Source organism: Puma concolor, chromosome E3 (genome assembly GCF_028749965.1).
Source record: "Puma concolor isolate L17-30 chromosome E3, mPumCon1.1.hap2, whole genome shotgun sequence".
Taxonomy (NCBI): domain Eukaryota; kingdom Metazoa; phylum Chordata; class Mammalia; order Carnivora; family Felidae; genus Puma; species Puma concolor.
The window spans coordinates 2,514,895-2,535,304 of NC_141682.1; the positions used below are offsets into that span (position 1 = coordinate 2,514,895).

Consider the following 20,410-nt stretch of genomic DNA (forward strand, 5'->3'; position numbering starts at 1 on the left):
TGGAGCCACCCACTGTCATGGCTAAGCATGGGGCAGGCTCGGTCCCAGAACCACCCCCGCCCCGCCGCCCTGCTCTGGGCCCCTGAGAGTGGGCTGTGCCCGCCGCTGCTGGGGTCTGGGTGCGGGGCTGTGGCTACCTGGAGCCCAGGTGGGCCACCTCCAGAGTCTGCATGTTTCCAGGGCATGTGGGCTGCTTCCCCAGGAGAGGGCGTGCGTGCCGTCTGGTCCCCTGACCTCACAAGACCAGGAGAGGAGGGGGGTGTGCCAGAGAGAGACAAGACACAGGGCGGTCCTCCCGGGCTCCTGGGACCCCCATTCGTGGGGAGGGGCCCCTGCCCCCAGCAGCAGAGACAGGGCCCTCTGTGTGTGGTGGGGGGGGGGGGTGGGCAGTGACTGAGCTGAGCCCCTCCCCTGGGCCCCAGCCAGACCAGCTGTTCTCTGGGGTGAATACTGATCAGGAGCGCAGAGGGCGGACCTTTCTGGCAGCCCAGCCTTGCTCTGCCCTGCCCCCCGTCCTGCCTCTCATGCCAGGGTCTTCCGTGCCCCCCATGCCCGAGAGGGCCCTCAGACAGCCCCGGACAGGAGATGAAGGGACGGGGGTCCCTGGGCACTTAGCGCCAGCTGGTACAGGGTGGGCATCCGGTCAGGCGGTTCCAGGTCCTCGCTTTCCCCCATCCCTCCGGTGAGACACAGAGCAGCTCCAGGAGCATCGTTGAGACAGGAGGCCTGGGGAAACTGAGGCACGGGCAGGGAGCCCTGCGCCCTGGGGGAGGCCTTGAATCTACGTCCCTGCCCAAATCGAGCAGCCCCCACTGCCTGGGCCTGGGCTCAGGCCTCCCACCTGGACGTCACCTGCCTCCCCCTACCGCTCCCAGGTGACCTAGTAAGAGACGTGAGAGCCCCTGCTTGGGCCATCGGCCCCCTTGCCTTTGTTACAAGGAACTTGACCACTCCCCACCCCACCCCCCCACCACGTAACCCTGCTTCCCCTCTTGAGCCCTTGACCCCCGCCCGTTCTGCCTTCCAGGTCTGTTCACACCGTCCCTCTGGCTGGCAGGACCCGTTTCTCTGCCCCGGGCCCCCTTGTCCATGCCACCTGTGGCCCCTCCCTCCACCCTGTCTCCCCTCGTCTGCTGCCAGTGGACAGAAGGAGAGCACAGAGAGGCCTAGCATCCTGTCCCCGTGGCCCAGCACGGGGCACACAGCAGGTGTCTGAGCGTCTGCTGAATGAATGTTGTAAGGGCCTCCCGAGTGCTGAGAAGTACTGACCGTGTAGCTTTCCAATGCTGACAAGCAACCCCAGGAAACGTGGGAGGCGCGGGGGTTCGAGAACAGCAGCGATTGAGTCTCCCAACTCTGGAGGCCAGAAATCCGAATCAAAGTGCCACAGGGCCATGCTGTCTCCAGAGGCTCTAGGGGAGGGTCCTGCCGGTCTCTTCCAGCTCCTGGTGGCCACACCTGCCGTCTCAACTTCTCACATCACCTGGCCTCCTCCTGTGTCTTCTACTCTTCTCCCGCTTATAAGGACATGTGCCAATGGATTTAGGGCCACTCGGATCCAGGATCCATCTTGAGGCTTTTTACCTTAATTACATCTGCAAAGACCTTTATTCCCAATAAGGTCCCATCCTGAGGCCGCAGGTGGGCCGCTATTCAAGCCACTCCCAGGAAACAGGTGCGGTGAGGTGAGGGAGCGTCCCCAGACCACACAGCTGTTACCCCAGATCTGCCCAGGCCAGAGGACGGCAGTGAGCACGGAGGTGGGGACGGTACCCTTTGACCGTCTGGCTGAAAAGACAGGGGACCCCACGTCAGTGTCCATTTCTAGAATTGGCTCTAACGAGGTGACTTCACGGGAGAGGTCTGGAGTCCGAGACGAATGTGTCCCAGCGTGCAGGGGTGGGGCGGTGGCCCGAAGCGTCAGCCGGCCCGGGGCTGGATGTCAGCAGGCTGCCTCTGTGTTCTGGGGGGCCCGGCACTCGGTACCCCCCGCCCCACGCGGAGTGAGGATCCTTCCGAATGAGCTGGTCCTCCCTCACCTGGATTTCCAGTTGGCCACACTCGCTGGGCAGCTGGAAGGAGGCAGTATCCTAGTCCGGCTGCCCGGCCGAGGGGCGGCTGGGGCGGCGGGTATCCGGGGGACGTTCTCCGGTCCCCGGTTCTCTGACCCCCACCCCCACCCCCAGTGAGAATCGCAAATGCCCGCGGCTCCGCGTGTCAGTGCGGCGCCGTGAGCCAGGATCTATTGGTAGAGGTTTGTGCTGAGGGGGAGAAAATGGGATGTCTGTGCGGCAAAGATGTACGGAAATGAGATTAGCACAGATTATATGTAAACTAGCAAGGAAACCGGGGGAGAAGACAGAACGTCCCAAAGCAGGTGAATCACCCACGAATCAAAACACAACACAGAGAAGGTGGGGACGCGCTTTCTGGCTGTTGGCGGGGAGGTGCCACGTGACACAGCCGCCCGCAGGACAGAACGTGGGGTGTGAGCCCCCAAACGTACCTGCAGGGTGTCTGACCTCTCGGCGGCTGGATGACAGGGTTTTCTGTTTTTCTCGATCCCCTACAATGGACAGTTGTTGCCACGTCATCTCTTAAGGTTTAGAGGGAAAATTCCTTTGCTTTGTTGGGGACCACGATGACACATCCCTCAGCCATCCGTGGGGGCACTTGCTTCTCCGGAACGAGGCCGGGCAGACAGGGGTGGGCGGGCGGCCTGGGAGGCTGGCGGCCCAGAGCAGAGGCGACACTTGGCTCAAAGGGGCCCCTTATCATAAAGGTTTCCAGAGGGGAAAAGGGCAGCTTGGGGACAAATTGGGGCCGGAACGATAATGCTGGCCTTCAGACAGCGGCTCCTCTCTGCACTAGGAACCTCTCTCGCCTCGGGGGCGCGGCCGGGGCCGGGGCCACAGCTGGCTCTGGGCAGGTGGCTGTGGGGACCCAGCAGGAGCCGTCATGACCTAGACTCGGGAGAAAAGGTGGTCCTTACTCAGGGAGCCCTTCCCTCCCTCTGGCCAGCTCCCCTTGCCCACCAGCCCCAGACGGGACCCCTGGGGAGGGGACAGAGACCTCACGGCAGCGGTCAGCTGGGCAGGCCTCCACGGACGAGCGCCTCTCCTCCCAAAAGTGTGGTTGCGGAAGCTTCTCCCCCAACCGGAGGGGCCAGGAGGCAGGAGAGTGACCTCCGGGAGCCTGGGGTGCCTGTTCCCCACCTGTTCACTGTGCCTTCTGGGTCCTAACCCAGAGCCCGGTGCAGGGTCAGGACTCAGAATAGAGGCTGGCTGGCTCCCGCAGATGGGAGCCTGGATTGTGCTGCTTGCTCAGTTTACCCTGCGTGGAGAGCTCCCCAAGATGCTCCCCATGGTTCCCCCCGTAGTTCCCCCTGTGGTGCTCCCCGTGGAGCTCCGCGTGGTGCTCCCTGTGGCTCTCTCCGTGGTGCTGCCCGTGGATCCCCGGGGGGGCCAGCCCACAAATGGGCACACGACCACACTCAGGTCCGGGAAGTCAGTGCACTGCAGGAGGGAGGCCTGATAACCCGGGGCTGGGGGGCTGGGGGGCTGGGGGCCTGGGGCTGGGCAGCCAGTGGGGGGGTCCTGGCGCACCAGCCGTGTGGGGGCTCAGGAGGCCCCGACGCCAGAAGGGAACCTCCTGTGGGCCTCTCCCAGACCCCATTCTAGAACATTCTCCTGCACTCCTCAGCTACCGCCGTCGCCTGTTTCTCCCGTCATACTACATATCCTGAGAGAACAGTAGCCTCCCTCCCATCTGCCCGCCTGCCAGTTACCCCTCGACACTCACCATGTGACTTTGCCGGCTACTCTATAGGACAGCTTCGTCCCCAGGAGACCCCAGAAACCTCCTGAAAGCCCAGTCCAAAGGCCTCCTCCCCATCCTGCCCCTTCCGCATGCCCTTCCTCTCCGGGCCACCACAGCGCTACCCTGCCCCTCCACAGTGCCTCCCTGGCCCTTTCCGGGCACGTGGCGGGGGCGCCCAGCTCACAGGGGCACTGAGGGTTGGGGTGCTGGGGTCCAGGTCCTCTCTGCCGGGAGGCCACGCCAGGTGACTGGGAGGGGACCAGGTGACTCTGGCCAGAACAAGGCCCAGTTCCCTTGGGGGTGGGCAGCCTGGGAAGCTTCCGCGGCCCACGCCCCCGTTCTGGGGCTATCTTAGGGCGCCCAGCCCGACACTTCCTGGCCGGGCGGCCTGAGAGCAGCTGAGGGTCGACCCAGTAACGCCCCCAAAACACGGGTCGTGTCGGTGCTAACGGCATCCGGAGGCACCTCCCAGCTCCGGCTCAGAGGTGGTGGGGACACGTCTGAGGGAACGAGTGACCTCAGCTGGACACTAACGAGAGAGCCCGAGAAGGTGACACCCTGTCATTTGACCGCACGATGTGTGTTTCCATCCAGCAAATACGGACGCCTGCTGTTTTCCAGGCACTGTTTTCAGGCGCCAGGGACAGAGCCATCGGGTCCCTGCACACGGGTTTATGACACACGATGAGGGAAGGGCAAGGGAACCGGGGTTCAGCCTCCCACAGTCGTGTGACGCAAGTCGGGCGAGGAGGGGAGGGCGTGAGGGGTCCCCGGATGGGGGGTCAGCTCTCTAGGGCCACCCGAGCAGCAGAGCGGGTGGGGGGCCATGTGGGGGAGAACGTTCCAGATGAGAAAACAGAGGCTCAGGAGGAAGCAGCACCACAGTGACCACGCCAGGCGGCATCTGTTGCCACGTGAACACGATATGGTGCGTCTTTGGAGCCACACGGACCTCGGTTTCTGTCTTGGGGACCACTTCCGGGCTCCCGAGCCTCCGTTTTCCCATCTGTAGGATGGGACAACAGTACTTCCTCCCCCCCTGGAGCATTACATGAGGTGACCGCACAATCCAGCCCCTGGTCTAGCACCTGAGGGCCCACGCCCCCAAGTGGACGTTCAGCGTATCTCGTCCCCCGCAGGGGCTGCACATGCGGAGGTTCGAATGACCGTCCCAGTGGCCCCATCCGACCAGCACTCTGCAGGTGACATAACCCCCACGGCCTGCCCTGTGCAGACCGGGTCCCTGGCCTCTCCGTCCTGCAGGTGAGGAGAGAGTTCGGTCCGGTAGCCCAAGCACTGAGTCCAGACGTTTGACCACTGGCTCTGTGCTCGGGTGGCCGCCGGTCCTGCACACGGCCCTTACACCTCGCTGGCCTTTTTGGAAGTCTTTATTACAGAATCCTCCAGACAGGACCCATCCTCCGTCAAAGCTCTTGGGGGGCGGATGGTGGAAGTCCCCTGAGGCCCGCTCAGGGCCGGCCCTGCCGCGTGTCCAGACCATCCCCCCTTCCGCACCCGAGTCCCGGGGCTGGGCTTGGAAGGGCAGCTGTGTCGGGGGTGCAGGAAAGACTACGGAGCCTGTGACCTGAGCTGTATTCTCGATCAGGAGCGGGGACAACTTGGGGCGCCTGGGTGGCTCGGTCGGTTAAGCGTCCGAATTCGGCTCAGGCCACGATCTCGCGGTTTGTGAGTCCGAGCCCTGCGTCGGGCTCTGTGCTGACGGCTCGGGGCCTGGAGCCTACTTCGGATCCTGTGTCCCCCTCCCCCCGCCCCCCGCCGTCCGTCCCCCCGCTGCACTCCTCTGTTTCAAAAATAAACGTTAAGAAAATTTAAAAAAAAAAAAAAAAGGAGTGGGGACCACTCAGGACAGGGTCCTGTGCCACTTTGGGTCCCCATGCTGAGCTACAGAAGAGAAGGCAGAGGAAACCGTTAGCAGTGGCCCGAGAAGTGTGCCGAAAAAGTGCAGAGGCCGGCGAGCCCCGCCTGCCGCGTCTCGTGAAGTCTTCTCTGCAGCCCAGCAGGGTGACGGGGCTCTGGGGTGGCCCGGCGAGGCTGGGGCAAGGACGATCGGGCGACGGCTGAGGGACCTCTCCTCCAGCTTCGCGGGGGCCGCCTGCCCGGTGGGGACGGCCCGTGGCCGTGGCCTCCCGGGAGCTGCGCGCCGCAAACCAGTTCCCCGGGGAGGACGCGTGGCAACTGCTCGGGCCGTGGTGGCCGGACTGGCGGGACCACAGCGCCGAGGATGCCGTTCTCCCCGGGGAGCAGCGGGGCCCCGGCCGCCCTCCCTTTCGTCTCCCGGGGTGCCGGCCACCCTGATTCTCCCGGGACTCGGGGGATCCCAGCGCTCCCACTCCCGACCGAGCGCCCTGAGCCGGGAGCCGGGCGCCGGGGCCCCGGCCGCTCGGGGTTGAAGCCAGACGGGCTCTGCCGCCTGGGCCGGTCGCCTCCCCTGCCCACTCCTCGGTTTTCCGTCCATAAAATGGGCGCAAAAAGAAGCGTCACCTGTCAGGCTCGTGAAGAGACCGGCAAGAGAGAATAAAGGCCGAGCATCCAGGGAACCTCTCCCCACCCTCCCCCCCTCCCCCCCCCCCCCCCACCGAAAAGTCCTGAAGACTCGTTAGGTCCCTCGCCACGTGAAGGGAAGCTCCCGGGGCCGCGGCGATGCAACTGGCCTGCCCGAGAGCCGCCGGCCGCCCCACCTGGGCCCCACCTGGCCCGGCCGCCTCACCTCCCTCACCTGTGCCGCTCCTCCCCCGCCGCCCCCGGGTATCTCTGGGGGCGTCCCGCGCGTGCTCGGCAGAACTCGGCGGCAGGTCGCTGGCCGTGCCCGGGAGTCTTTCGCCGCTGCCAGCCTCCCGCCCCCTGGGGGCCCCCGCGGAGGGTAAGACGGCGGCGAGGTGGGGGGTGGGGGGGGGCGGGTGCGTGTGTGGTGCCCGCGGCGGGAGCTGCTTCCTCCCGGCCCGGCCCCCGGTCCCACCTCGCTCCCGGCCCCCGTGCTGACGTCATGCTGGGACCTCCTTGATTTTCGTGGCCCACGACAAGTGCCCACGCTGCCCTCGGCCGGCCGCGTGCGCCGGCTCCCGAGGGCGCGGGGCTGCGAGGTAGGGGGGCGGCGCTTAGGGGGCACGGAGGCGCGGTGGGGAGGCCGGGACGCGGGGACCGGGAGGGGACCGCCATGCCGGGTGGCCGGGAGCCCAGGGTGCAGTGTCGGGTGGGAATGCCCCGGCCGCGCTGCGGCGCCGGTCGGGTCGCGCAAGCCCGGAGGACGCCGTGGTGGCGGGCGCACTCCCGCTCGGCAGGGGGTGGAGGGGGTGGGGAGGGGGGAACCAAAGGTCCCCTGGGCCGGGAGCGGGGGTGTGGGCGCAGCGCTCCCGGAGGGCCTGGTGCAGGGCGTACTCGGTGCTCCGCGCCAGCCCCGCAGAGGGGACGCCCTGCCGCGCAGCGGGTCTGGGGAGGGAAGGGGCCGGGGGAACCTTCCCGGCCTTCCGCGCCCCGAGGCAGGGTGGCCCGGACTCTGGGCCGCCGGCCGTCACCGTCACAAGCAAACATGCAACAGGAAGGCGGGGTCGAGGATGGAAAGGGAGCGCGCGGGCCGGAGAACCTCCCCTCCTCCGGGAGGACTGCGCTCCTGCTCCTCGGGCGGGGCCGGGGCTGGTGGAGAAGGAGGCTGGCCGGCTGCGCACACCCGGGAAACGAGGCAGCGCGTTCAGAGGAGAGAAGGGGGGAGGGGAGGGTTACTTAGAGACGCCAAAGTTAAGCGTGCGGCCAGGATCCGGTTGGGGAACGGGGACCCCCGCCTGCCTGGGTCACGCGAAGGGAAGGGGGTCTGGAGTCCAAGTTAGGGCCCTCCGGCGAGGGCCAATGTAACAGGAAGCCGGGCGCAGACACAGCACCCCCTTCCCGCCCTCCCCCCACCCCGTCTAAGCCCTGCCCCACCCCCCCCCAAAACCAAGCCTTCTGAGAAGCGGGAGCCGACCCCTGACACGTGTCTCTGCGGGCCGCTCTGCCTGCACTGAAGGTTGGGGCCCGCAGCTCGTGCAGCTGCCGGAGGTTTTGCAAAGCGCCCTCAGAATCACAAGAATCAGAGCGTGCTTTCTTGCCCGGAGATGGGGCGTCTGTCCAGGCAGACGCGGGTGCAGGTGCCGGGGCCCTGGGGTTGGGCAGCCTGCCCTCCCTCCCCGGGCCCACCAGCCTGCCCTTCACGCTGGCAGACCTAACCACCCCCCCCCCCCACCCACGGGAGGAAGTGGCTTGTACCAGGCCCTTTCCCAGCCTCGGCGACACAGACCCCGGGCGAGGGGGTCATTGGGCGCTCCGGTGGTGGGGGAAGCGGCCTGAAAGGTCAGGCAAGGCCTCAGTGCTAACAGCCTTTGGGAGGGGCGGGTCTCACCCTGTGTCTACGGTCCCACCCCCCTCTGCTTCGGGAACTGTCGGTGCCTAAGAGTTCGGGCTCCATCGCGAGGGCTGGCTTTGAACCCGGAGCTGGCCGCCGTGAGCCGTGTGGCCTCATCGGACACCTCACAGGCCAGTGTGGCTCGGATGGGACCCTGTGGGGGAGGGAGGGGCTTCCCCCAGGGATCCAGGAAGGTGGATGCGGCCACACGGGGGTCTCGAGAGGGAATGCTGTCTGGGCAGACATGTGTCGGCGTCCGGGCCCCGCAGAGACTTAAACACCCTCGCGCCCCGGCTGGAGCCGGGCCGGGCCGGGCCGGTGTGGCCCTGTCTCCCAGGCTCTTTGGGCCCCAGGTGGCTGCTGGGCCAGGGGCTCTGCTCAGGGCAAGGCACGTGGGGCTCCGCTGACTGCCACTGGACCCGTATCCCCCGTGGGTGCTCTGAGCACCACGGTGGGTGTGACGTGTCTCAGGCAGGAGGAATCAGAGAAGACTGGTTCTCAAAGTGTATCCTGGGGCCCTATGGGGAACCCATGAGGTTAAGATTGTTCTTACAACAACAGCGTTGACCTGTGATTTGCTGTTTCCTCACTTAGGTGGCTTTTCCAGAGACCACATGACAGTGTGGGTGTGTGTAGGGGCGTGTGGGGGTAGGGTGGGGTGGGCTGTGGGTGTGTGTGGGAGGGGGTTGGGGGTATGGGGTGTGAGGATTTGTACTGGGGTGTGTGTGTGTCGGGTGTGGGGGGGTTGTATGGGAGGGTGTGGGGGGTGTAGGGGTGTAGGTGTGGGGGGTTTGTACTGGGGGTGTGGTGTGTGTGTGTGGGGGTGTACGGGTGGGGGGGTGGGTGCGGGGGGGTTGTATGGGATTGTGTGGCGTGTGGGGGGGGATGTAGGGGTGTGGGGGGTGGTATGGGGGGGTTTTGTGGGGGGGTGTGGGGGGTGGGTACGGGGGGGTTGTATGGGATTGTGTGGCATGTGGGGGGGATGTAGGGGTGGGGGGGGTGGTATGGGGGGCTTTTATGGGGGGGTGTGGGGGGTGGGTGTGGGGGGGTTGTATGGGATTGTGTGGCGTGTGGGGGGGATGTAGGGGTGTGGGGGTGGTATGGGGGGGTTTTGTGGGGGGGTGTGGGGGGTGGGTGCGGGGGGGTTGTATGGGATTGTGTGGCGTGTGGGGGGGGATGTAGGGGTGGGGGGGTGGTATGGGGGGGTTTTGTGGGGGGGTGTGGGGGGTGGGTACGGGGGGGTTGTATGGGATTGTGTGGCGTGTGGGGGGGGATGTAGGGGTGGGGGGGGTGGTATGGGGGGTTTTATGGGGGGGTGTGGGGGGTGGGTGTGGGGGGGTTGTATGGGAGGGTGTGTTGAGGGTGGGGGCATAGTGGTGTGGGTGTCGGGGGTCGTATGGGGGGCAGGACTCTGTCCTCGTGTCGTGCGCATCTGAGTTTTAACTTCAGGCCTGGGGCGCCTTGAGAGCTGTGCCGACGTGAGCGAAAGCTCCCGGGGTCCCTGCCGCCCTTCCGGTGCAGGGGCCGCAGGGGTGAGACATGGGCTGCGCCCCAGGTCCCCCCAGCCTCCTTGGGAAACAGCGGCCGTGTGTCCGGTCCTCTGGCCCCCGGGGCCCTCGTGTGCCGCGTGACTGGGTTCTCTTGGGACGGCGAGGGGAGCCCGAGGTTCCCGGTTTGGGTCCGAGTCCCGCGTGGGAAGGAGCGGCAGGGCCCTTGAATTTCTGGCACAGGGAGGCGGGCTGGGGGAGTGTCGGCTCGAGGCCCTGAGGAGTCGACGGGTGACACGGTGACACGGGAGCGACGCTGCCGGAGGCCCCTTCGAGGGCGGAGGAGGCCCTGTGGATGAGGCCCAGAGCGAGGGGCGGTGTACCCGAGGTCAGGAGCGCCTCCTCTGAGTCCGTGTAGCTGTGTGTCCCTGGGCAGGTGGCTTCCCCCCTCTGAGCCCGTGTCCTTGGCTTCCGGGATGGGTGAAGGCTGGTAGCCGTGGGTTCAGACGAGGTGTTGGGTCAAAAGCGATCTTGGGTTTGCGGGACTGAGGCGCTGGGGGGCAGGGGAGCGGGCGTGGGGGGCGGGTGTTGACCGGGGCCGGTGGGGGCTACCCGTGAAGGCCGTGACACAGACCCTCCCGCGTGTCCCGAACCCGTTTATAGGCAGCTGTCAGCCCAGCCGGCCCGAGGCGGCTGGGCCGCTCAGGGGACCGTCTGGGGGTGGCTGCCGGCGGGAAAGCCTCTTGCTCTAGCTGGGGGCGGCGGGGGCGCCGCGCGCGGGTCTGGGAGAGTCGAGGGCGCAGACGCAGAGCCACGGGAGCCCCGTCCAGAAATAGGCGCGAGGTGCCCACGGGGTCAGGTGCTCAGGGTGGCAGTTGGGGCGGGACCCGGCGGTTCTCCTCCTCCCGCTCCGTGCAGCCGCGCTCTGGGTGAGGCGGGCAGCTGCCGCCAGGCCCGCTGTGCCGGGGAGGACACTGCGGCACGACGGGGTCGAAGGGCAGAGGGCCAAGCTCATCGCGGAGGCCGGGCTGGCGTTGAGGGCGCTCCCTCATCAAGGTTCCCAGAATGGCTCTCTGCCCCCGGGGGCCTGGACCGCCAGGAGCTCACGGCCCGCTCTGAAGGCTGGACGCCCGGCCCCTCAGGGACGAGACGGGTGGTACGCACACGGGCCCCCCGGCCCCGCCTCGGGATGAGGCCAGAGTTGTAGACACAGCCTTCCCTGTGCTGCGTGATGTGGCCGGTCTTCCCGCCCCCACTCCCGCCACGCTGTCTCCTCACTGCCCCTGAAGCCACCCACGGGTCCTTTGCACCTGCTTCTCTGCTCGGGACACTCGCCCCAGACCTTCCAGGCTGCTCGGACCTCACCATGTCAGGGTTAGGGTTAGGATTAGCCTTTTCTTCCAGGCCCTTGACCCCCTTCTCACACCGTGTAGACAGTATGTACTTTTATTTTTATTGCCTCTTATCGTCTGTTACACATTTCTAGAATCGAAGCTCCCTAAGGTCAGAGACCTGTGCCTGTTTAGTCCAGGGGGGTCGGCCAAGCACCATGGATGAGCAGGCGCTCGGGGACTGCCGAGGGAACGAGGGAGCCAAGGACAGAAGGGACTTGCCGGTGTATGTGCCCCTCCCGGGCCCCATTCGGAAGTGCAGATGTTCTCTCCTGGGTCCCTGTGGTGCACAGGGTCTGTCCTCGCTAGGTCCTCCACACGTTTTCTGGCCTCTTGGAGAACCTGCCCCCCTCCCGCCGTGGCCCCGTCCCCCCGCCGAGAGTTGATCCATGGGTTTGCATCGGATGTTTTTTCCCCCTACAGCCCAGGCCCCATTCTTCATCCCGGTGCTAAACTCCTGGTGTTGCCCTGGAGTCTGGTGGTGCGGACTGGGGCCTGGACAGGGGCTCCTGAGAAGCGGGGCTCCGCGTGATGGGGACCGGGCCCAGAGCCCGACGTGAGGCTCGATCCCGCGACCCCGGGACCACGACCTGAGCCCAAATCGAGAGTCAGACGCTCAACCGAACGAGCGACCCAGGGGCCCCCACCTTTGGTGGTTTTTATTTGCTGCTGACTACTTAGAACGTCAGCGGCTGTTGGGGTTGTAAGTTGTCATGACCTTTCTGGAAAGCAGGTGGGGGATGCAGATCGGGACCCCCTTAACCACCCCCACGTGGTGTCTTTTCTTCTGGGCATCTGTCCTGGGGAAAGAGAAACTCAGACTTTGGCAGGAAGATGTTCATCATGGTGTTTTTGGGAAGCCGTCAAAAACGGCATTTTTACGATAGAACGTGTAAGGATTTGGGAAGATGCTGGTAATATACTAAGTCTGGAGGATGTAGGATTGCACCGCACCGGCAGCTGAGATTTGTGAGAAAGATCTGCAGAAAGGAAAACCTAGAGCTCTCTGCGGGCATTCGGGCCCAGCCCCCACCCTCCCTCGTAACTCTGGGGAATATATCTGTGTCTACATCCGCCTGTGTGTACGTAATTTCCTCTGGAAAAACTCGATGTAATTTTCCAGAGGAAAACGTACGGATGACGGAATTTGGATGCACGTATATGTACGGGCACATGTATATTTACATGGATGCACACACACACGTATGTGTCCGTGTGAGCGCTCGGAACTTTCACGTTTCAACTCGGGGTCAGCTGCAGGGAGTGTGGCTCGGGTCCTCGCTCTGCCCGCGGTGCCGTGTTTGCAGCTAGGACCCCCACCCCGCGGCGGGGCCCGTCTCTCCTCGCCCCACCCCACCCCACCCCCACCCCGAAGAGCAGGCTTGGCTCTAAATGAAGACTCTATCATCCGCCGTTCTTCTGGTTCGCCTTGTTCTCTGTCACTTGTGTGCCTTTTCTCCGGCTTCTGGCTTCTTTCCTCGTGACCCCCCTGCTCTACTCATCTGCCGGTGGCGGCCTAGCTTTTCGGGGAGCGTATGGTGGCGGAGGGGGCGTCGTCTCTGAGGGGCACGGACCTCTTAGTCCTCCCTGTAATGCAGAAGGAAAACTCCACTTTGTGAACTGACTTTGTCCCGTTCTCCGGGCCCGTCTGTCACCGCCCCCCCAGGCGTGTCCTCTCCCGCCGGTCTGTCCCAGCCCTCAAAGCGCTCTTTGTTGCACGGTCACATCTCCCTATTTATGGCCTTCTGTGGTTGGCACGTGTGCTGGGAACCTTCTGGATCTGGGGGCTGCCTGTCTCCCACGTGCTCTCGCCTGCTTCCAGCTGGCCTGGCGACTCAGGGGTCTGGTGCTCGTCCTCGGGCAGGCGGGGCCTCGCGAGGAGGGCTTATAGGTGGGACAAGGAGGCACTGTGGGGCCCCTGGCGATGGGCTGCACTTGGCCATCACAAAAGGACAGGAACAGCTGGTCGCCTTCTTGGGGGTGCCCCCTCGGGCTTTGCAGGGGCTCCCACAACAGTGGCATAGCTGTCCTTCCCGGGTGCCCCCTCCCATCTGAGGGCGAGTCCGTGGGAGTGGGCACTGGGGCTCCATGGAAACAAGCTCCCCACTGGGGGTGGGGAGTAGGACCCTTCCCTGAGCTGGGCGCTGGTGCCTGTGCAGCGGCCAGAGAAAATGTCCTTCTTCTGCTCCTCCTGCCTCAGAGACCCGGCCCCTGTTCTCAGTGTGCGTGTCCCCCTCCCCAGGGTGCTGCCAGGCCTGGAAGCGTCCGAGCCACCCCCTGCAGTCACCGAGGAGGCCCGACACCGGGAGGGGCCCTTGGCTCAGCGTCGGGCCGTGGGGAGCCTTCGGTGGTTCTGATCGGCCCGCAGGAAGGCTCCGGAAGAGATCGTGGCTGTCCCCTGTGGGGTTCATGGGCAACAGCAGGGGCTCCCCGGAGCGGCCGGGCCCGCCATGCTGCAGTGCAGGCCGGCCCAGGAGTTCAGCTTCGGCCCGCGGGCCCTGAAGGAGGCGCTGGTGTCCAGCGACCCCACCCTGCGGCGTCTCTACGCGTCTGCCTTCACCCCTGCGGAGAGGCTGTTCCTGGCCGAGGCCTACAACCCCCAGAGGACCCTCTTCTGCACGCTGCTCATCCACACGGCCTTCGACTGGCTCCTCAGCCGTCCCGAGGCCCCCGAGGACTTCCAGACCTTCCACGCCTCCCTGCCGCCCCGGAGGCAGAGCCCTGCCCGGAAGCACATCTACCTGCAGCCCATCGGTACGAGGTGGGGGGCCGTGTACCCTGGGGCGCCGGGCCCGCAGCGGGTGGGCATCGTGGAGCCAGCCGCACCCCGCCGGGGAGCCGGAGTCTGAGTCTCGCACAAGGCAGGGTGTCTGGGCTCCGGGCCGGGCAGGGAGGCCCCCGCTGGGACCGGGCTCTCCGCCCGCCCAGGTCAGACACAGCTCCGGAAGCCAGGGGCCGTGGGGCCTTTGCGGCGGCCGCGTCGCCCCTCCCCTGTTTCGCACAGGGTGTGCCGCCCCAGGCGCTGTGCCGGGGCCCTCCAGAGACTGTGTTCCTTCCAGCCTGCCTGCCCTGTGTCCGAGGCCGGGAAACCGGCCCCGGGAGGTCACCTGACCTGCCCCGGACGCCACGCTGGCAATGGGCACAGGTGGGGTTTGAACGCAGGCTTAGTTGACCCCGAGGCCGTGCTGGGGAGGCCGGCTGGGCCTGGCGAGGGTAAGGGTTCTCCGCGAGGCCTGCTGGGCAAGGGCTGGGGCGGACGAGGGGCCTTGGCCAGCTGTCCACGCGGTGAGGGCAGAGAGGGTGGTGCCTGGCTTTGCAGAGGACCGACCACCAGGCCCGAGCAGAGCTGAGGGGGCCAGAGGCTGCGGCCACCCTCGTTCTCCAACCCCTTGTGGCCCGTCCGCCGTCCCTGGCTCGAGCTGTGTCCAGCAAACAGCGCCCAAACCATCCGCTTCGTTCTGTCCCCCGCCAGCAGCTCACCGGGGCCTGCGAAACCCTCAGGAGCAGACGCGTGGGCGCTTGTTAATGTGCGTTTTGGGGCCTGAGGTGGCCTGGGGCTCTGCGTTTCCAGCCAGACGCCCGCCCCGGGCCCCTGCAGCCGGCCCTCGCTCGGTGCGCGTCTGTCCTCCTGCAGCAGTCTGGTGTGGCTGCCCCGGGGGCGTCCTGCCCGCACGCCTCCCGTGTCCCGCTCTGCTCCTGCCATCCGGCCAGCCTCAGCCTCGGGGACTCTGGATGCCGGCCGGGGCCCCCCTGCCCCTCCCTGAGGGGCTCCCCACCTTCCAGACCTCTCTCATCGGGGCGTTGCCCTTTCTTGCGGCTTTCTCCTTTCCGTGAAGGCAGGTCCACGGTGGCCTCCTGCGCCCGGTGGCCGCGGCTGGTGGGGGGCGGGGCGCAGGCGGGTGGGGGCGGGGCGGCTGACGGGCCGTCCCGCCCCCAGATCTGAGCGAGGGCCCGGCGGGTGGCGCTCTGCTGGAGTACCTGCGCGACTGCACGGAGGCCTTCTTCCTGGGCTTGCAGGTCCGGTGCCTGCCCTCGGTGGCGGCCGCGTCCATACACTGCTCCTCGCGTCCCAGCCAGGACTCCGACAGGCTCCAGCTCCACACGGGTGGGTGATGGGCGCGGGCAGGGGAGGGCGCGGGCCCTTTCCACGAGGCAGAAGGCGGGAGGAAGGAATCCTCGCCCCGTTTCTTTGGGGGGGGGGAACCTCTATTCCCCAGGCTTTTGAAGAGCAAGGCTAAAACCAGCCTCCTTCCCCGTCTGGAGGCCAGATGACCCTCCCAGCGTGCGCTGGAGACCCCAGGGCATGACGGGTGGGGGAGGCGAGCCCTTCTCGGGCGCCTGCCGCCTTGTAAGGCACCCCTGTAGACTTTTGTCCTGCACGTGTCCAGCCCCCACCAGCCCCCAGGTCACTGGCAGCTGGAGAGCGGCCGGGTCGCAGGGCACAGATGGGCCTTAGGCGCTCAGATGTGCGGGGCACCCGGACTCTGGTCTAGGGAGGCCCCAGGAGCAGGCAGGGCACTTTGGATGGCGCTGGGGCTGGAGGGCCCGGTGTCTTCAGCCGTGGCGGGAAACCCCTCCGGCCCCTCCTCCGGCTCCACGCAGGGCCCCCCTGCTCCGCCTCTGTGCCTTTTCTCTCCTTGGGCTGTGAAGCCCGTACATCGAGTTCCTAATTTTAGTTCTCCCCTTTCCATTTCTGTGTTTCTGGTGGGTTCTTTCTCAAATCGGCAATATATATTTTTTTAACATTTCTTATTTTTATTTTTTGAGAGAACAGGTGCGCACCAGTGGGGGAGGGGCAGAGAGAGGGGGACAGAGGATCTGAAGTGGGCTCTACACTGACAGGCTGCCCACGCCGAGCCCCACGCGGGGCTCGAACTCACGAACCGTGAGATCATGACCTGAGCCGACGTCAGACGCTCAACCGAGGGAGCCACCCAGGTGCCCCCAGCAGTATCACTTCTTAAAAATACCAGTTTCCCGCTAAGATTTAAGTTCAGTATGGATAGCCACAAACACAGGTGCTTTTCGGTTCCGCCGTCTGGCGCGTGCTGGTGGCCTCCTCGTGGTCTTTCCGTTCATTCTGTCTTGGTATTTTTTCTCGTTAGCTGGACATACTACTTGGAAACTTAGTTTACCTTTTTGGAGATCTAGTGGCCTGGGGTGATGTGATTCGTGCTGGGTTCGTGCCGGGGGCGGGGCTCTGCTTTTCCTCTGCCAGGCCCCTGTGAGTACACAGCTTTTCTGGGCCGTCCGTGGTCCTGGGAGCGGGGTCTGCAACCCTCCCTCATCTCTGAAGGGGCCCAGTCTTAGCTAGTCTGCTTCAGTTCGGTCCTTGGATCTAAGTTCTCATCAGGTTTCGGATTTTTTTTTTTTTAAATCTTGTTTACTGAGGCAAAATTCACATGCACTGACATTCTCCGTTTTGCGTGTAATGGTCCTGTGAGCCTGGACGGGCACCCCCGTGACCCAGTTGCCATTGTCATCAGACTTAGCTTGTTTCGCCTCCCAAGACGCGCTTGGTCCCCTGTGGCCAACTCCGCTCCCACCTCGGATGCTTTAAGAAGCTGTGTTTTGTATTTCACTCAGCTTATCTGGTTTATCTTCGGCGGGAGGGCTGGTCTCAATCCCCAGCGCGTGTGACAGGAGCTGCTGGCACTGAGTTTTCAGGGTTGACAGGGAGCTCTTGGCTGGGACAGGTGTCATTCTAATGGTAGCATGTCCCTTTCTGTGTCCCAGGCTGCAAGTTTGTCACTCTGAGACGCTCTCCTGGCCATGGACCTTCCTGGCCCTGCCTTTGTCCCCTGCCCTCAGGACACTGTCCTGCTGCAGGCGTGCTCCCCGAGCCCTGTGTCTCTGTCGACCCACCACAGCACCTTCACACCTCTCTGACCCTCTGCCTCTTCTTTCTGGGGACCCTAATGATTGCACTGAGCCCTGTGGCTCCTCTGTCCCCACAGACGGGATCCTGTCTTTCCTGAAGAGCAGCAAGCCGGGCGACGCGCTGTGCGTGCTGGGCCTCACGCTGTCTGACCTGTACCCCTGCGAGGCCTGGAGCTTCACGTTCGGCAAGTTCCTGCCAGGGCACGGTGAGCCTCCGCCCCGGCAGCCCCCGCCTCGGCCGAGCTTGCGGGGCCCGTCCCGGGGAAGACGATGCGAGCACGCGGACGGAAACCGCTGCCCTCAAACGTGCGGCCGTGCCCTTCCTGCTCAGCCCTGGGCTGCGGCCGGGGGGCCGGCCTGCAGGAGCCGTGCGTCCTGAGGGGTGGGGTGGGGGGGGCTCTGCTCCTGCGCCCCCCGGGTGAGGTGACCCGTGAGCCTGTGTGTCTCCACCTCTCCCCAGAAGTGGGCGTTTGCAGCTTTGCCCGTTTCTCGGGGGAGCTCCTGCAGCCGGGGCCTGGCGCCTCGGAGGCAGCCCCGGTCCAGGCGGCAGCCGACGGCCCTGAGACACCAGTGCAGGACCCAGGCCAGACACTGTGCTTCAGCGCCCTGGGGCTGGCCCAGTGCTGCAAGGTGGGCGTGGAGGCCAGGGTGTGGGGGTCACCGCACAGGTGGAGGGAGGAAGTGGGCAGAAGCACTGGGGGCTCTGGCCAGTTCGGGGAATGTGCCAAGGATGTGCGATCAGACACGGGGGTGTGAGCAGGCAGCCGCTGAGTCCCCTGTCCCGCCCTCACCGGGACCACCCTGCTTCCCTGTAGAGAGCGTAGGAACGAAGGCCGAGCTGCCAAGACCTTTGCCTAAGGTCACTCGGCTGGGCAGCGGCAGAGATTCGAACCCGTGTCTGTCTAATGCCCCAGGGCCATCCGTCTGTGCCCCGTGCTGTCAGGACCGGGACGCGGAGGGCTGATGGACCGCTTCCCGGTGGCCTAGGCCCCTCTGGGGCGTCCCGGGGATCGGCTGTAAGGTCAGTGGCGGGCCTTCCCCCGCAGGTCACCTGCCACGAGCTCTGTCACCTGCTGGGTCTGGGGAGCTGCCGCTGGCTGGGCTGCATCATGCAGGGGGCGCTCAGCCTGGAGGAGGCCCTGCGGCGGCCCCTGGACCTCTGTCCCATATGTCTGCGGAAGCTGCAGCACATCCTGGGCTTCAAGCTCATCGACAGGTACAAGGTGAGCGGCTCTGAGGGGGGGGCCCCCCGGGCAGGGACCGCAGCAGGCCAGCGCCTGGTCTGGGGCCCGGCGCGGGAGTCCGAGAGCAGAGGATAGTTGGGTCCCGGCCGGGTGTGAGAACCCCAGGGGAGCAGACAGACCCGCGTGCCTGCCGGTCGGCACTTTCCTGCTCTGCTGGGCAGCGTGTGGCGCCCGAGCCTGGCCCGCGGCGCGCACCCAGCAACGGTGGCCGTGGCCGTCGGGGCGCAGGGGGGACAAAGGGTGGACGGCTCTTCTCAGGCAAAGATGGCAAATACCCGCTCTGAACGGTGGGTGGGTGCTGGGCGCGCCCACCACGCCACCCTTGCGTCGGCCGGGGCCGCTGGCTCCGGTGGTTGGGGTCCGCGCGGGAGGAGACCCGAGCAGGCCTGGCAGGGGGCGGCCGCACTCTGGACGCGGTCCTCTCCTGCCCTGCCCGGTTTGGGGCGAGCCGCGGGCGCTGCTGCCCTCTGCTGTCGGCCGGGGGCGCGGCGCGGAACCTGTGGGCGGAGCCTCCGCGGCGGGAAGCCTGCTCGGCGGCCTCCAACTTGATTCTGAGTTCAGCCTCCAGAGGCCCGCGGTGTTTATCAAGGCCTCTCCACCGAAGAGCTTTGGCTTAATTTTAAAACCAAAAGTTTTAAGCCAGAAGCTGTTTGCGGTTCTGGGAAAAACCCCGCAGGCAGGCAGCCCGGGCCACGACGGGGTGGCTGGCGGGGGAGGGGGGTGCAAACGCTCCGGGGAGGTTGGGGGGGGGTGTGCTTCTTGGCCAGGCAGCCCCTGGACGGGGAGGGCCTGCGTGTGTCACAGGCTCCCAGGGGTGCTGCGGCTCGGGGACCCCGCTTTGGAGAACCCCCAAGCTGCCCCCAGGAAGTGGCCTGCCCGCCTGGAGCGGGGAGCCCACAGGCAGCCCCGCTGAGGGTCCTCACGGCGGTGGGGCGCGGCGAGCGTGCCGCCGGGGCGGCGACGGCCAGGCGAAGGGAGACTCGGCTCTGGCGGTAGCTCGGCGCTCGGCACACGTGTCCTTCCGGGGCTTGGTCATTGGGCACGACCTTCCGCGGCTTCCGCCCCGGAGCTGCTGTGCCCTGGGTGGCGCCTCCCCTGCGAGTTGGTGGAGGAGGACGGGGCCGCGGGGACAGCTCTCGGGGACTCTCTGGGAGGTGACCTGGGGGTGGGAGAGGGGCCGGCCGGGAGCGCTCTGTGCCGGTGCACGCCTGCTGGGGACAGAGGCATGGGCCGTAGTGGTGGTGTCGCCCGTCCTAGCACACGAATGGGGGGGGGGGGAGGCGCATCTGCCAGCGCGGAAGCCAGGGTACAACGAAGTAGAAACGGACAAAGTGAGGAGTTTTGGGTATTTATTGTTGTGAAGGCAGCCTGAGGTCAAGTGCACACTCGGTAGAATTTAACTGCTCCGGCGCTGGCCCCACACGGCGCCTGGCGGGCACCGGGGCCGGCAGCGCGCGGACGAGGTGAGGGACGGGGCCCAGGACACCCAGCCCGTGTCTCTCCCTCACAGAGACTTTACGCCTGGACTCGAGCCGGGTCGCGGCCCGACGCGGATGCAGGGGCGCCGTCCGCCTCGGACGAGACTCCGCCCTGCAGCGCCGACTCGGGCCTGAGCTGCGACAGCGGGTCGGAGCCCCTGACCCCCGACACGTGGAGCCACACCTTCTCCGCGGGCCCCGAGCCGGAGCCCGAGGAGGGGCTGGGCTCCCCGGCCGCCCCGGACAGTCCGCCCGGGTGCGGCCCCGCCGTGGACGCCATCAGGGAGCACGGCCGGTGGCTGGAGCGCTGCATCCGGGCCCTGGAGCGGGAGGTGACGGAGGAGGAGGTGGCGCAGGTGGACGGCGCCGTGGAGGCCCTGGCGGGGTGGGAGATGTTCACGGGGCGGCTCCCGGCCCCCAGGCAGGACCCGCCCTGCGGCCGAGACGGCTCGGGGCTGCGCCGGGTCCTGGGCGACAGGTTCTCCTCCCTGAGGAGGAAGCTGAGCACGCGCAAGCTGTCCAAGGCGGGCTCGTCCCCCGGCCGCTGGCGGGAGGAGGGGGATTAGACGGGGGCCCGCCGGGCGCCGTCGCCCGGAGGGGAACATCACGTGGGGCCCTGCGTCCTGCCCCCTCACCCCGGCCCCTGCGGAGGGTCCTCGGGCCCGGCCTGGATGGTGGCTTCCTGGGCCGGGGGCCCGACCCGCGTGCCCATCTCCGC

General features: G+C 66.4%; 1 protein-coding gene across 1 annotated transcript; it reads left to right on the forward strand.

Moving 5' to 3' along the window:
• Positions 1 to 6,802: 6,802 nt before the first annotated feature.
• Positions 6,803 to 20,381, forward strand: AMZ1 (archaelysin family metallopeptidase 1). The gene is made up of 8 exons (XM_086691902.1): positions 6,803 to 6,920; positions 11,186 to 11,316; positions 13,333 to 13,844; positions 15,028 to 15,195; positions 17,048 to 17,176; positions 17,431 to 17,600; positions 18,017 to 18,193; positions 19,725 to 20,381. Exons 3-8 carry the CDS (start codon positions 13,541 to 13,543, stop codon positions 20,256 to 20,258), a joined length of 1,482 nt encoding a protein of 493 aa, XP_086548028.1. The 5' UTR covers positions 6,803 to 6,920; positions 11,186 to 11,316; positions 13,333 to 13,540; the 3' UTR covers positions 20,259 to 20,381.
• The last annotated feature ends 29 nt before the right edge of the window (positions 20,382 to 20,410 follow it).